Source organism: Patella vulgata, chromosome 6 (genome assembly GCF_932274485.2).
Source record: "Patella vulgata chromosome 6, xgPatVulg1.2, whole genome shotgun sequence".
Taxonomy (NCBI): domain Eukaryota; kingdom Metazoa; phylum Mollusca; class Gastropoda; family Patellidae; genus Patella; species Patella vulgata.
Window position 1 is genome coordinate 42,467,752 of NC_065884.2, and position 16,870 is coordinate 42,484,621.

At 36.1% G+C, this 16,870-nt stretch overlaps 1 protein-coding gene across 1 annotated transcript in view; it reads right to left on the reverse strand.

The window, feature by feature from the left end:
• LOC126823267 (small G protein signaling modulator 1) overlaps positions 1-14,763 on the reverse strand; it is a 56,538-nt gene extending 41,775 nt beyond the window's left edge. Inside the window, exons 1-3 of the mRNA XM_050551989.2 lie at positions 14,599-14,763; positions 9,847-9,922; positions 8,274-8,448 (exon numbers count right to left, since the gene is read on the reverse strand). Of these exons, the coding sequence (XP_050407946.1) occupies positions 8,274-8,448; positions 9,847-9,922; positions 14,599-14,688 (341 nt within the window). The 5' untranslated portion in view covers positions 14,689-14,763. The remainder of the gene's footprint in view (positions 1-8,273; positions 8,449-9,846; positions 9,923-14,598) is intronic.
• Between the last annotated feature and the right edge of the window lie 2,107 nt (positions 14,764-16,870).

The following is a 16,870-nucleotide window of genomic DNA, read 5'->3' on the forward strand; positions in this document are numbered from 1 at the left end:
ACTGTTCTGCTCCTAACCTGGGCTAATGAAGACGGGCATACGCCATACAGTGTGCTATGAGGGAAATTTTGCCCGGGCAGCGGCACTACGGCCTACTCTTATATCGAATTCCAACTGCCAAGGGATCTTTTACGTACACGCCAATGTGTACACGGGACCTCGGTTTTTCGTCCCATCCGAACGACTAGACAGCTTTCCTTGTCAGCCCCTCCATCCTGCATCACTGACAAGGGAGAACCACGCCGGAAAATCTGGATGAACTTTCTCGGCCAATGCAGGGATCGAACACCCGACCTCCAGGCTAGCAATAAATTAAAGGAGTTGTAATATAGTAATGCTCCCGGGAAACGTGTACATGTATAATGTACAGGCAGGTTTGAATAACAAATGAGTAAGGTAATCTCGGGAAGACATTTATCGGCATTCTGTATCGGTTAGGATTTTTTCTCCAACGCACTTTTTACATACATAACGCCGGCCAAAATGTATGCAAACTATGAACAACTTACAATTTTTTAAACATATCAATTCATCTTCGTTTATAACTTAGATGTAATCCGTCAATTTGGGGCTGCTATCAAATCCAACCTTTAAATTATATACGATGAGATTTTACACATTACTTCATTACTCGCAGCTTCGATTAATCTAAATCAATCATCCATACAGCACGTACAGTAAATCACTCCGCGGGTCACTTAACGGTACATGTATGTTACGTGGTCAGAAATGCGCCAAAAGATTGGGACTACATGTATATTCTTACGCTGTTTTACTCGGCGAATAATATCCACTGTGACAATACACATCTACTTTATGTCACCCAATTCATTTCGGTGGGAGCAGATATTGAATAAAGCCATTTCACACACACATACGTGTACATTACATGCGCCTCATATATTTATACAATATCCACGAGTGTGTTAATTCTCGTCTTCACCCCGTTATAATTTACTTATTTTGAGTACACTTTCTGAATGATTCCATTCTTTTGTACGTCCAACTTGTCGATTTCCTACTGCATATACATGTACCCTGCAGTCCATGCGAAATGATATTATTCCAACTATTGCTGGACCGAATGAGATTTTACTGGTCCAAAAAAGTTCATACCAAAAATATGCATAAAATAAGTAATAATGGCCTAAAACTCGAAAAACAACAAACAGTATTTTCATTCTATTGTTACTTAATATTATCTATGATACACGTAAATCATTATTATTTTCTATCAACAATAGCTTGGACTTATAATTAAATTTTTATCGCGCCAATATTTACAATCGTTTTACTGTTCTATAAATAGACCGTGTAAAGAAAATATAATCCCTTAGATGACAATCGAGTCTACCAGAAGCCAATGTTATTAATACAATAAAAGGACTTTCGTTTTAGTCTGGATTAACCTAGCCTACTACTTACTAGACTAGCTCGATATACGGTACTACGTACTCGAGATAAGATTTTGTTTACATTTTAAACAATAGTGAAATTAACACAATAAATTAAACGAGAATTCAACAGTCCGTGCACGAAGTGCCGTCAGTCAGTGCCAATACGGCGATGATTTAATATTTGTAAGTTGAGTGTCCGTTAACCCGTCCACAAGCAAACCCGTCCACGGTTAAGGTAATACCGGTACTTGACTTGTATATTATTTAATTGATTAGAATAGATCACTTTTACTCATTGGTTGTTTATATTGTTTTATTTACCTAATAATCAACTAGCTTGGCTCGCCATCCCGACAGCGAATAGTTTGAGTTCAAATTCTTTATTCCTTTAAGCCAAAGACTCATCAGGTATAACATATAGTACAAACAAATAAATAAATACAATATGTACAAAAACAATATAGTTCACCGATGTTTTTGTAATAAAGAACAATAGTATTGTTTGTTGATTAGCGTTATGATTTTAGACAAAATGGTAAGTTCACCAATGTTTTTGTAATAAAGTAGACCCGTATTGTTTGTTAATTGACTTTATCCCATGATTTAAAAAATTGGCGATGGTTAATATTGGCTCAAAAATAATTCCTTAAATTGCGCAGGAGCCCCTTTTAGATTAATTGAATTCGCATAAAAACAACAAAGAGTGGCTACGTGCGATTTTATTCTTTGATCTTGATACACGGGACATTTCTGTTATTCAAACAAATCTGCACGAGAATGACAACATACAAGTTGACAGTTACCATTGGTTTGGGGTTCATGAAGAATAGGCTCTTCTATCGAGCCTACAGTTATTCTTTTCAAAAATAAAATGAGTGCCTTGGATTTTTGTGTGGATTTGATAGCGGTTATACTTTACTAATATTCTCTGACATCGGAGACTTGTGTCGCGTTCATTTCATTTTTGCGGTAAGTACGAGCTTCTTATGTCCGATTTGAAAGTGCTTTCGACTCCCGTTGCAAGTTCTATTTGTCACTTTTGTGACTTTCGCAGTGTACCCCCTCCCACCCATATTATTTCAATACGTCATAATACATTATTATCATATACCGCTGACAGTCAAGATTTGCTAAATACTTTTCGCCAAGTAACACAGCGTAAGAATATATAGTCCCCGTGTCGAACCCAACATCTCATGTTTTCGCGCGTTTCTGACCACGTGACATACAGTTAACCGCATTGCGGAGTGATTTACATGTATGGCACTGTGATTTATGAATGGTTGATTTAGATTAACTGAAGCTGCGAGTAATGAAGTTATGTGTAAAATCTCATCGAATATAATTTAAAGTTTGGATTTGATAGCAGCCAATAAGATGAAATGATACGTTTAAAAAATTGTAAGTTATTCATTGTTTGCATACACGTACATTGTGGCACCACGTTATACATGTACAGTGTGTTAGAAATACGACCGTAGCTGCCTCGCCAACGGTTAACATATCTTGTATTCAACTTAAATAAATTACATTTTTCGTCAACATGCTTACATCGGGATGATATCAGCACTCAAGCGATTCACCGTGTTTCACCGCGAAACCCCATAATTCACCGCGAAACCCCCTATTTCGCGGTGATTTGGCTAGCTGCCGTTTCGCTAGCGATTCTCCAAGATTCCACCGTGAAATAGAGTGTTTTTCCGCGGTGTTCGGCGATTATAGTCCCAAACTCCAGCACTGTAGTGTAGGCTAATGCATGTTCTCACATTGCCCTAATTTCAGATATTAGAAATCTGTGAGTGGCACGCAGTTCCAGACTTCTCTCATGAAGCGACTAGTTTCATTCATTTTGAACTCATCAGGCTTAAGAACGATTGTGTGTGTGAGTTAGTTGTATTTTACGTCCGCTTCTTGGGTTTCACGTCGGCCATATATGCCGGTTGAGACCTACGGCTATGGAAAATGACCATTCCTAGATATGACCCAACGGTCATTTTGCACGCCGGAAAGAGGGTCTTTTTTTTTAAAAAAAAAAAAAATCAAACATGGCTATGATCGACCTTCACTGTAACTATACAAGAATTGCACGTCGTCTAGAAGCCAATCTCGTGATTGGTGTTATAGAGTTGTATATATAGTCGTCAACAGATTATACTGAGTGGTGTGTTGATAATTAATGATGAGTGTCTGGTAGTAGAACAAAACATGTTAATTGATAAGTGGGAATCTAATCAACGGCGTGAAGCGGCCCATTGTTAATCATTCACATATTGTCCACGTGTCATAAGAATTTTCAACAACAAAGCCGTTTACCGCTATTACGGTCAGGCACAATGTAAACGAGGTCATTATGATCTTTGAAAAAGGGCAATTGATATGAAGTATTGCTCTTATTGCTCTTCGAATCCAACCAACTGTCATATAAAATAAAAAAAGCATAGAAATTGCGTAAGTCCTCAACAACGTACGTGTTGGGAGAAAAATGCATTTAAAAATGTTTATAGCGGTATTACGGCCTTGTGGAAATTGTTGAAATAAAATCTAGAGATTAGTTAACTTGCTTACCGAACAATTAAGAAAAATACGTATTCCAGTTCTATTGTGCAGCAATATTGATAATTCCACGTGTAGAAGAAATGTCGTGTATATACGGTTACTCTTATACACGACCATATTCTAGGGGGCGCTAGCTAGTGTCGCTAGCCGTGAAGTTAGTTATCCGTTAGTCATTTAGTTATACATTATTAGGATTTACGTCACAATTCTGCGGCCCGTAATTCCGTGAGAGATGGTCTAAAACCAAATAAATGTGAGATATATGCCATGGATAATTATATATTTATCTTCATTTCAAAGTTATTGTATTACAACTCAAAATTATCCAGGTCAGTGTGTTTTCTATAGAGCACGTGTTAATTACGTGTGAGCTACTGAAATGGTTTTTCTCCGGCCAATTCAACTATCATGTTATTTAAGTAGCCAAAACGGTATATTTAATTATTAAATAATTATCATGAGCCTTACCAATATTTCATTTTTAAGTCAAATATATTTTTTTTGTGCACACCATGGTGACAAAGTGGTATAGACACGTGAATTCACAATGCCCTACCATGAATAAAAAACATGAAATATGAATTTACTTTGAAAAGTTTTCGTGCGTTATCAAAAATGACCGGCAGTGAAAATTTTGAAGTGGAAGCCCTGGTCCGCTTCCACCGAGGTGATATTGCAGATAAAAAGACGTCTTTCAACTGAAGCAATTTGAAAAAGATTGTATGGATGTTCCCTTTATATAGTAATCGGGGACTGGAGCACAAAATGGGTCTTGGTGGAACGGCACATTGCTGTATCACCAAAAATGAAATGAAGTGGGGTTTAACGTCCTACTGTTCTGCTCTGAACTGGGCTAATGAAGACGGGCATACACCATACTATGTGCTATGAGGGAAATTTTGCCCGGACAGCGGCACTACAGCCTACTCTTATATCGAATTCCAACCGTCAAGGGATCTTTTGCGTGCATGCCAATGTGTACACAGGACCTCGGTTTTTAGTCCCATCCAAATGACTAGACAGCTGTACTTGTCAGACCCTCCGTCCTGCATCACTGACAAGGGGGAACCACGACGGAAAATCGGGATGAACTTTCTCGGGAAATGCAGGGATCGAACAAACGCCCTACATGCTGGCGAGCCAGCGTCTTACCCACTTAGCCACCGTGACCCCCCCCCCCCCCCGTATCACCCGAGCAACTGCTTCCATTATTGGTGAATAGAAAAACAGCTAAAGAATTGATGTAACGAAACTATACACCAATTTTCATCACTCTCACTTATTTAGAATTAAAGTTATTGTGTCCCAAAGCATAATTCAATCAAATTGCTTATCTCTGCTCACCCTAAGTAGAAAATGCTCATCTTCGAACTCTATCAAGGCATTCACCTAATAAACACCAACACCAAATGTGAACATTCTAGCTGAAGGAGAGTTATTGTGTTCCAAAGTCTCGACCAATCAACTTGCTTATCGCTCTGCTTACCCTGAGCAGAAAATGTTCATTATCAAACTTAGTCAAGGTATTGATGTAATGAAACTATACACCAAGTTTCATCACTCTCACTTAGAACTAAAGCTCAGCTCAGTGATTCTCAACCAGTGTGCTGCGGCACACAAGACCTTCCTAAGTGCGAAAAACCATGTGATCCCAACTGAGTATTCACTGGTGTCTACTGATAAGTTCATGGCTGTGTTTTTCTTTTAGTTTGAGTCATTCATGTATCTATGCATGACCCTGAAGCAACGACTGCAAGTTTTAAAAGATCTGGGCGTTGCTAGATTACATGTACTTCACAATTCCCGAACTTATAACTACGTTATCTACAGACACGTGAGCAGTAGCGTCCAATCAGAGGTTGTGACATTGTGACCGTCACGGAAACACTGACATTGAACAAACCTTGAACTTTGCAACTCGATTATCACAGGTAGACATTTTAGCTTGAAAGCACGAGACTTGGTATTTGCGACAATCGAGGAATCTGATAGGCTCACAAGTTGGGCTTGTACCGAATCGAAATATGCAGGGTATTACGTGGAGGCCTTGATAAGATGTATATATAGTTAAAGCGAGATCAAGCCTTCTATTGAAGATGGTGTCTATGACTAGTCACCGTCTATGGTTGTATGCCGTCTGACTTAATATGTTTTTATTTTGCAAAACTCAAATATTTTTCATCATATATATTTAGCATATATATATTATATATATCTATGTGTTCCAAGGTGTGCCGTTGGCAAAAAAAAAGGTTGAGAACCACCGTTCTATGGAAGGGTATCGCTGCCAATATTATATGCTCTGCTAATGTCTTTTCAATTGATTATATGTAAAAAGTACAATGTACAAAGTCCTAAAACTGGTAATGATGAGGTCAAAATACCTCTAAGGCCAAAGTTATATGTAAAAAGTCAAATGTAATGTGTCAAATGACAAATGTTTGATTGGAAAAGGCTGTTTTTGGCGTGTCTACATTTTACATTTCCCTCATTGCATTTTACATTTGAGTTCTGCCGCATCTCATTTGACCATCACGCTTTCTGCATAGCATCTTACGCAGAGCACTAACTATGATATGCAAATGCAGGATATCACGTGACTTATTAACAATATATCACAATTCCAAGGGAATTTGATGTGGTCAATGTTACCAACTCTTTTTACCCAGGATATCTAATTTTTTTGTTTTATTAGATGGTACAATCAACAGGTCAAAAACTGTACAAGGCAAATAGATGTACAATATTAGGAATTGATTTCGCATTTTTTTTAAGAGTATTGTTTTATAGAACTTTAATGTGTGTTTTTGATCATTGTTACCCGCAGACTCATTTTGAGAGATGTTGTAAAATAAATTACATCTTTTTACATTTTGATACCACCAAATGATAGATACTTTAGTCTTGAGTACTCAGTTGCCTTTGACTATGATTTATTTATCTTAACAAGAAGAAAAAGAGGACAATAGTTACATTCACTTTAGTATGTCAGCGTTTTTACAGAAAATTGTAAAGTTTTTATATTTTTACCACATTGGTACATCAGGAAACATTCAAAACAAAACAAACAATGTGTTATTTACTCTCCAAATACATTTTGAAATTTTAATGCCCATGTCACACTTTAGGTGTCAACTTCATGGAATGACCCATATGTTAAGTCAGGTGATATCCTATATTTGCATAAGATGCTATGTAGAAAGCGAGAAGGACAAATGAAATGCAGCAGAATGCAAATGTAAAATTGGATGAGGGAAATGTCAAATGTAGACACGTCAAAACAGCATTTTCCAATAAAACATTTGACATATTGCATTTGACGTTTTACATTTAACTTTGGCCTTAGAGGTACTTTGACTTTATCATTACCGGTATTAAGACTTTGTACATTGTACTTTTTACACGTAATCAATATCAGAGAAATTAATATTGGCAGCGATACCCTTCCATACCGCTCTAGCTCAATTAGAAGGAGAGTTATTGTGTACCAAAAAGTGTGACGGACAGACAGACACCTTTTAATAGACCCCTGCTTTCTTCGAAAGGTGGGGGACAATAAAAATGTAAATGGATATGGATGATGGCTATATACGGCCACTTTTAAAATGCAGGTGTTTATAAATTCATCAGATGGATTTCATATTTGAATTTGTTTGCCAGGAACTGTGCTGCGTTTAACTAATGTGTTTGCCTATGTGTGAGTTGTATCTGATTAACAATGCAAAACTAATAATATTTGCTGCTAACTGATACACATCCTATGATATGAACAGTATAATAGGTAAGCTCATAATATATTGATTTTTTTTAACAATTACAGATTTATTATCAATGCAATTCAGTAATATTCCTTAGAGCGTCCTTTTCATTAGAATCTAATCAAAATGGACCCGGAGAGTGTACTTCTATTGAAGGGTATACTGGTGGAAACAATAATTCTGTTTGAAAAGACATATGAGTTTTGGATATCTTCACCATTTGTGAAAAAATATTTTTCAATTGATGTAATTTGATTAAACAGTTAGTTACATGTACCTAACATCAGGCATATTCAAATTAGATTGTATGCAAACTTTGAGACAAATCTGCTACACACAAACGACTTAACTAACAAAGTCTTGTGAAAAATTCCTCACTCTACTAAATTATCAGTGCTTGGAATTCTTGGATTTTGCATAAGTCGATGAGTATAACTTTATTTTGAATATGATCTGATTTTAATTACATTTATGCTTTATTTATGTGTCTATAGTATAAGACAGTCCCTGTAAATATTTTTCTGTGCTCCTTGTCCCAATGAACAAATTTTAATAAACTTACTTGATACTAGTTATTGAGTCGTTATTTGATTCAGCTTCCACCACAAGCTTTGCCACAGTGGCGGCGGATGTGCAATGTTTGGCACATTTCTGGAATAGAGCTACTGTTGTACTGTTTTTAAATAATCCCAAAGCTCTTTTCTTCAGACCATCTAGAAGACATGCTTCAACAGCTCCTGAAAATAAATTATTCATGAAATATTCCCTTGAGTATCTTAGAGATAGGCTAGCTAAGTTCATTTCAGATAATATATAACAAATATGAATGTATATAAACTGATTTAAAATCAATCGACAATCGTTTCTGTTTTTATTGTGATCTCTAATCATGTTGAGCAGGGATTCTTAAATTCCTTTTTATTTACTCCTTTGCCCCTCTGTTATCTTTTGCTTGATCCAGTACCCACACAGATGTATCAGTCTCTCCAGCTGTAGTCACCTTAACAAAGGGAGAGTTGCTGCCCCTCTTCTCATATCTAATCTCTAATCAGTTATAAATGTTCAGTGAAATACCCCAAGCGTCTGAATTGAAATAAATGGCAGTCTTTGGTATCTGATTATTCAATTCTACACTGGTCATATTCTCCTACGTGGGATATGTTTAACCTCGTTCAACTGGCACCTGAAAACATTCTGGCAGACGATTCGTGTGCCAATTCTATAACTTCTATTTTAACCCCATTTACATTACAGTGCCAAGCAAAGCACGGTTAATTTTTTTGTAGTGTAAAGTAAACGGGTCAAACATAAGCATGCCGTACTGAGTACCGTGCCAATTTGGCCCACTGAAGTGAGTTTGTCTCGGCACGGTGCTGACTTTTATTTCCGCGAACTTACAGTTCTTTCATCATTTCTGTCAAAATGGCTGCCCTAACTAAATTAACCGCCATAACTGTTTCCATCTGGGTAATTTACATAGGGACTGAAATTCTGTGAAAGAGTTCCACATTTGGCGTGCCTGGCATTGTTCCGAAACTGGTTATTGTAGTAAATGCAAACAGGTCAATTTCTTGAAAGGTATCATGGCCTGGTACTGTGCTATTGTAACAGGGCTATTGTCTTAAATATTTCATATCAGAAGCCAGACTTTTACAGTAAGATAACAACAATTTTGCTTCAAATGGACCAATAAGTCGTGTTTGCAATGTCGACGACTGTGGATGATATTGAGTTAAAGACTTAGCTCCTTTAAGAGCTTTGACAAAATATTACATCACAAAGAAATATATTATACATGAAATGAGGAAAATGTTTAATATGTTCCCATTTTGTCACAATATCCCATGCCAATATTCTGGTTCATTGTACTATACACAATCACTTTCTGTTCTCCAGGCAAATCACCAATAGATTAATGATTATCTGGGTTCATAATGATAATGGCATCATTTCAGAGAGTACATGTATTTGTAATTAAAGTAAATCTAGTTATTTAAAAGATACATCTTGTTTAGATAACAGTCAACTGTTACTGCCATTAAGACATATTTCATCTTTAGATACTAAGAAGTTTATTTAAGAAATTAGCCCCCAAAAAACCAAAGAAACTACATATAGTGTCCATTAATACTTACCACATAATGTTGTAATACTACTGCTTTCTTCATGAACAAATTTACGTGTTACGGCTTCTTCCATAATTTGTTTTACCTATATAAGTTGAAAACCAATTAATGACAAACAAATATTCCTGGTAAAAATACATGTACACATGGAACTGTCTCAAATTATACCACATGTACGATCATATTAATTCAGTTTGTTATTATTTTTTCATTAGACAAGAGCTTATAATATGAATTTGTGGCAAGGATTGTCTATAATAAAAGGAAAATGTTGAATGTGTTTTAACATCCAATCCACAAAATACCAGTAAGTACACCAGCGGCTACAATAATCCATTTATATAGATACATGTATCTCATTAAAAGTAAGAAACCAACCACATTTTAAAGAGATGGATAGAGAACAAGCTAAACAAAAAGCGATTTTTTCGTAACATCAAGGGCCATAATTCAGGAAGCTATGTGCAAATATCGACAGGAACCAAGATCTTTGGGTTATAAACATGCATTTCAAATTTCATTAAAATCGGATCAAAATTGTGACCTCTAGAGGGTCCACAACCTTGATATACCAGATGTTTACACTATTTGCATAGATGGACGGTCATTTTGTCTGGTAGTTTTGGTCCGATTTTCATGAAATTCGAACTCAACCAACAATACGGTGTAATGGTGACACATTCGAACATTTTTTTAAATCAGATAATAATTGTGAATTCTTGAGGGAGCACAAGCTAAAAACACGATTTTTCGTACAATCAGGGGACATAATTCAGGAAGTTACGTTCTTATATGCGCGAATATCGAAAGCAACCAAGATCTTTGGGTTATAAACATGCATTTCAAGTTTCATCAAAATCGGGTGAAAATTGTGCCCTCTAGAGAGTCCACAACCTTGATAAACCATATTTTTACACTATTAACGAGGGATACATGTATGTACATGTAAATGTCAGCTGAATGGTCAATATTTTCTAATCGAAATTTAGGATTTGTGGTGTTTGTTACATTTATGTTACTTATAGAACAGTAAAATGTTTGCTCCTTTTCAGGCCTCTTTTATGTTGTCAACTCTGTTATAACTACTTTTTTACTTCATTTCTTCAGAAAATTGATATGAAGGTCCAGACATCTTGCTTCTGCACAAAAATTGCAATAAAGATTTGTATGATGCCTCTGAGGTTTGAGATGTTGGAAACATTGAAATATTCCCAAATTTGTGAAAATTGTGTATTATGAGACCCTTTTGTTAGAAAGGGGTGATTATAGACCAAATATGACATTTTTCCCTTCATAAAGGCCTATTTTTAACCACAATTCATATTTCTTGCACATATATTAGTTTTTATCTACATATATGTTAGACGGGGGCGGTAAACATACATGTAGCTCTTGGACAGATTCCTTTGGTAATGTTAGTTCTACAACCAAAGATTAGATTGATTCAGTCAGTGACATGTTTAGGCTGTGTAGGGATACATGTTTCAGTATACATGTACTTGTCTAATTTTTTCACAGAACTCAAATGCTGCCTTCAATATGAATATACCTGTGCCGTCACCCACGAATGTAGGGCGAAAGTTATTTTCTTTCTCTTCCTTTCCCCACTTTTGCTTGGCGATTTTTGTTGACTTTTTCGTTTAGAATAGAAGAAAAGGGTTTGAAAATACATTTTCTGTCGGGTTTTGGTGAATATTCATGATTTTGAATTGTTTCCCAAAAAGTGTGACACATAAGACAGATGAACAGATTTTAGCTGTCCCCTGCTTTCTACGAAACCAAAACATGTTGTACCTGGAAATAGAGCAGCTGATAAGATACAGTTGGTCCAACTTGTAAACCACAAAGGCAAACTACAAAAGCCGGTCTTGTCTCTTTATTAAAACTGATTTATTAAACATACATTATGCAAGAGCTAAATCTGTCTATTGCAGGCCTTTCTTTAGGCCAGAAATGTCATCTAAATTATTAATTAGACATTAATTAACTTATCCAGACCATAATCAACTCAAGATGGCATCGCTAGCCTGCGATCTTAAGTGAACTGCAATCCGATTTACTGCATAACTTTCCGTCTCGATTAAACGATTAAATGGATAATCGAGACTATGCTGTTTAACGTACTGACTTTAGTAATGATGACCGAAGCTAGGCAGAAATTTCATTCGTTTAGTTCTCGGTTCATAGTGGATCAATTTGAATGAAATTTTCAGCAAATTGCCTTTACGTTATCTAGTTTTTAATTATTATAGTGAGAACTGCCAACTCGTTATCGAATCTCCCATAATGTATCTTTAAAAGTCTGGTCAAGCAGAACGTAAAAAGAAAGAAACAAAAAATGCTGCATTTCTTTCACAGCATTTGTTCTTTCTGCTTTTTATATTTTACTTATTGGGCAAGTAAAGACAGTAATAATACTACTGGGATTTCTGATTTTATTTTATATGGATTTTTCTAAATACAGACCATAAAAAGTGTGGGAACAATTGGCACGTAGCCTAGTTCCCCATCCCCCACCCGATCAATAAGACGCAGTGAGGGTGAGAGTCACATTGACTAGTCAAAAAGTTTCAACATTTTCCATAATCTGATAATATGAGTCCCCTTTTATTTGGGCTTAATTCGAATTAAGCATTAAATGCAATTAATATGTGTACTAGAAAATGATGCGGGGCAGTTCATCCCACAACCGTTTCACCCCGGGCTGTTTCATCCCAACCTGATTTTTTATCGAGCTGTTTCATCCGGGTTGTTTCATCCCCCTTGTTATTATAATAGCAGTCAATTACCTGAGTTGTACTTATCGTTAAATAAACTGTTAAACACTTACTTATTGTTAAATAAACAATAATGTATGGAATAAATAAGTTTTCCTCATCGATTTTTGTTGATTACCGATCACGGCCGAGATTAGTTCACCGCTGTATATTCGTATTGTTTATTCGTATTGTTAGTTAATTTCTGTTATGATTTTAGATTAGTTCACCGATGGTTTTGTAATAATTATACTCGTATTGTTTGTTAGTTTATGATGTCTAACATCATTTATCTTCTTTATAAAAAGGTGTTTTATAATTACTTATTGACAGCTGAATCACTCGCCAAAAATACATCATGGACTCTACGTATTACCAAATAATCAACTAAATTGCGCAGGAGTCCCTCTAAATAAGACAAATTAGATTGATACTATTTCGAAACCATAATTAATTTTAAAACTGATCGTTGATTTAATTTCCGTACACGAAATGAAACTAAACATCTCCAAATATAAGAAATCCATATAAGAATTCATTTAGAATACCAAAATGCGAATCGTAACACATTGTGGTCTAAACTGTGTGATAAGTTATAAAATAAATCGTAAATCAGTGGAACCTGTTGTAAGGTGGACGTTGGGTTATTTGAGACGCCAGGTAGTCTGAACATCTAAAGATAACATGTGTCGAAATAGTGGCTATGGATTTTATCCTTTGATCTGTTCTATCACTGGCAATCCTGTTATAGTGAAACCAACATGCATGTAAATGACTATACAGTGTATTACAAGTTGAATGTTTTGCTATGAGCATCACTCGATTGTAAGCCAATGTAATTTTAGTGAAATAGGTGTCGAAAATTGGTGTGGATTCGGAAAATAAACTAAAGCGTAATCAAAGAAAGAAGTTGGACACAATTCATATTAAAATTGCATTGACATCGTATAAATAAAATATTCGGAAAATAAGCTAAGGGTATTCAAAAGAAGGAGTTGGACACTATTCATGATAAAATTGCATTGGCATGTTGTTATTTGTATTAATGTATAAATAAAATATTAAAAATTCATGTAATACCGGTTTTTAAATTTGTGGGATGATACGACCCGATATAAGTGGGATGAAAGGACCCGTGTAAATTTGGGATGAAACAGCACGGATGAAACAGCCCGAGATGAAACGGTAGTGGGATGAAACGACCTGCTCCCGTAGAAAATGACAATGACCAATACACGATTACTTTTCAATCATTACCGGTACTTTCTTAAAAATTTTCAGCTGCAAATACAACATCACGCAAAAGGCTATGGGTCTGGAGTATGCTGTAGGCCTATCTTCTTCCCTTAAAGACTCAGGTTCCAATTGGAACGTAGTAGCAGCAGTAGAGAGCAACGCCCTGATTGGGGTTCAGGGGACTAACCTCCCAAAAACTTTTGATTTCACATTTAATAAGATATTTTTCAAATTGGGGTGGCCGCTTTTAGCAACATTAAGGTGGAATTCAAAACAAAAACTGAGCTTAAACTTAAATATTGACCTGTCAAAATAAGGATTAGATTCTTTCAATCTTTGCCACATACATTATGTACAAAATGAGAATTAAATGATTCATGGCACAAGAATCTTTGAAGGAAAAGTCCTGCCTTGCTTTTACTGCACTTTTTTTGGTTTGTTTTCTTTCCGTGTTTAAGATTAAGATAAAATTATCATCAATATCATCATCATGTTTTATTGTTTATAAGCTAAATTTTAAAATTACCTATCCCAATCCCATCTAAATAAAATTATCAATATAAATGCAATAAACAAATAATTTATTCTTTCTTTTTTAGAATTTTCTGTCTTTGATCTAGCAAATACATCTACGTACGAATACAATCTGAGATAATTAATGATAAATTATTAATGGAACTTGTTGGAATCATAATAATGATCTTGGTCTTCGACGTAACAGTCAGAATGGTATGGTAGCCTACATTTCAACAACAGTTGTTTCGCTTACCTCTTTCTTAACGGCACGCAATAATCTTTGTCTTTTGTCAGCCTCTGGGGTAAGAGGGATCACACCCGGGGCTTGGTCCATGCTTATCATAATGCCAGTAACGTTAAACTTAAAACATTAAAGAAATGAAACACTGAGTGTCAAATCGACCCCGGCATTTTGACATATCCACCTCCGCAAATGAATGGCCGCAAAACTGTTATATTACTGCGCGCAGGAAATAGTGCGCTGCAGACGACAGACAGGTGCCCGTTATAATTAACAGACCGTTAGTATATGCTGTTGTCGATTAAACTCCATCAGGCCTACAATTTCCTGGAAAAAAAGCCGTTTATGTTCCAACTTAGTGCTTGACTGAGGACGCTGTCTTTTCTTCGAAAATGTATAATTTGTCATAAATAAATCCATCGCCCATGTTAAATAAAGAAAGGACATTAATTTAAAGTCCCAAAATACTTTTAAAGCGACAAGAAATTATATATACGGTAATTAAAAAAGAGCGATCGCGTGAAATTTATCAGAATTGTTCACGTTTTTGAGTTATATTGACAAATAATTCTAGAGGATATCTAGATTCCAAATAGGCCTTATTTCTAAATGAAATGCAATGGGGTTTAACGTCCTACTGTTCTGCTCTGAACTGGGCTAATGAAGACGGGCATAACTATGCCATACAGTGTGCTATGAGGGAAATTTTGCCCGGACAGTGGCACTACGGCCTACTCTTATATCGAATTCCAACTGTCAACGGATCTGTTATATGCACGCCAATGTGTAGCCTACACGGGACCTCGGTTTTTCGTCCCATCCGAACGACTAGACAGCTGTCCTTGTCAAGCCCTCCGTCCTGTTCTACTTTAGTAAAAGACTACTTTAAGTGAAATCTAATTTCCTTTTTGTTCAGAGTAAATAGAGCTTTGATTTTTTGCCCCATCCGAACGACTACACGTTGTACTTTGCCAGGATTCCCTGGAAAACACTCATGTGGCGCGCACAAGACAATAATAGGGTAGGCCTATCGCTAAAAGGCAGACGGTCTCCTCGACTGACGTAAGGGGCGCTTTTGGTGAAATGGCTACGCGGTTATGAAAACATTGAGATAATTAAACGTCCAATTCGATTAAACGACGGAAAAGAAGTTGGCAGAGCATAACCCAGGAATTATTAGGCTTCCATAATTATGGTAAATGGGCAGCGACTAACCACAAATACAAGCAAGAAATAATTAAACGTCCAATTCGATTAAACGACGGAAAAGAAGTTGGCAGAGCATAACCCAGGAATTTAGGCTTCCATATTTATGGTAAATGGACAGCGACTAACCACAAATACAAGCAAGAAATAATTAAACGTCCAATTCAATAACACGACGGAAAAGAAGTTGGCAGAGCATAACCCAGGAATTATTAGGCTTCCATATTTGTGGTAAATGGACAACGACTAACCACAAATACAAGCAAGAAATAATTAAACGTCCAATTCGATTAAACGACGGAAAAGAAGTTGGCAGAGCATAACCCAGGATAGGCTTCCATATTTATGGTAAATGGACAGCGCCTAACCACAAATACAAGCAAGAAATGGATTCTTTCACAATCAAATCAATGGATAAACGCGGTTGATAAAAATAAATCTCACGGCATGGGATAGTTGTTTTTTGGGGCTTTTTTTCGATTAAACGTCAACTTTTAATAGATAAATTAGTTTGAATATGTTTTTTTATCATCAAATCACACGGATTGTACGCGGTTAGGCCCTATTATCACTTATATAATTTGGCCGCAAGAACTCCTTTCTCTAGGTTATTGCACGCAATATAACTACTCGGTTAGATACAATGACGTAACTGGAAGAGGCCTCATTTTAACATAGAAGTGAGACTTCTTGAATGTAGACTTTCAGAAAGAAAACCTGCCATACACTATACCGATCCCCCAGTTGCAAGAGTCACGATTAGTTAACTGAACGACGTATACGCCACCTGGTTATTCGTTATTCAGCTTATTATTTGGGATTCAAGCATGAAGATAGCCATCACTAGAATTATGGATGTCAAGTATCCCCCAGTAACATAAAACACAGTAAAACGAGTAAACGACGTCTAGACAAAACAGTCCAAATTGTTAATCAAGCAGCGAATAACGAGCTGTTTGTTATTCGTTTTTCACCTCGTTATTCGGGATTCACATATGAAGGTGTTCAGATATCTTTAATAAGGATATTTCAGGATTTAATTTAAAACGATCACTAGACAACAATAGAATAATAGATT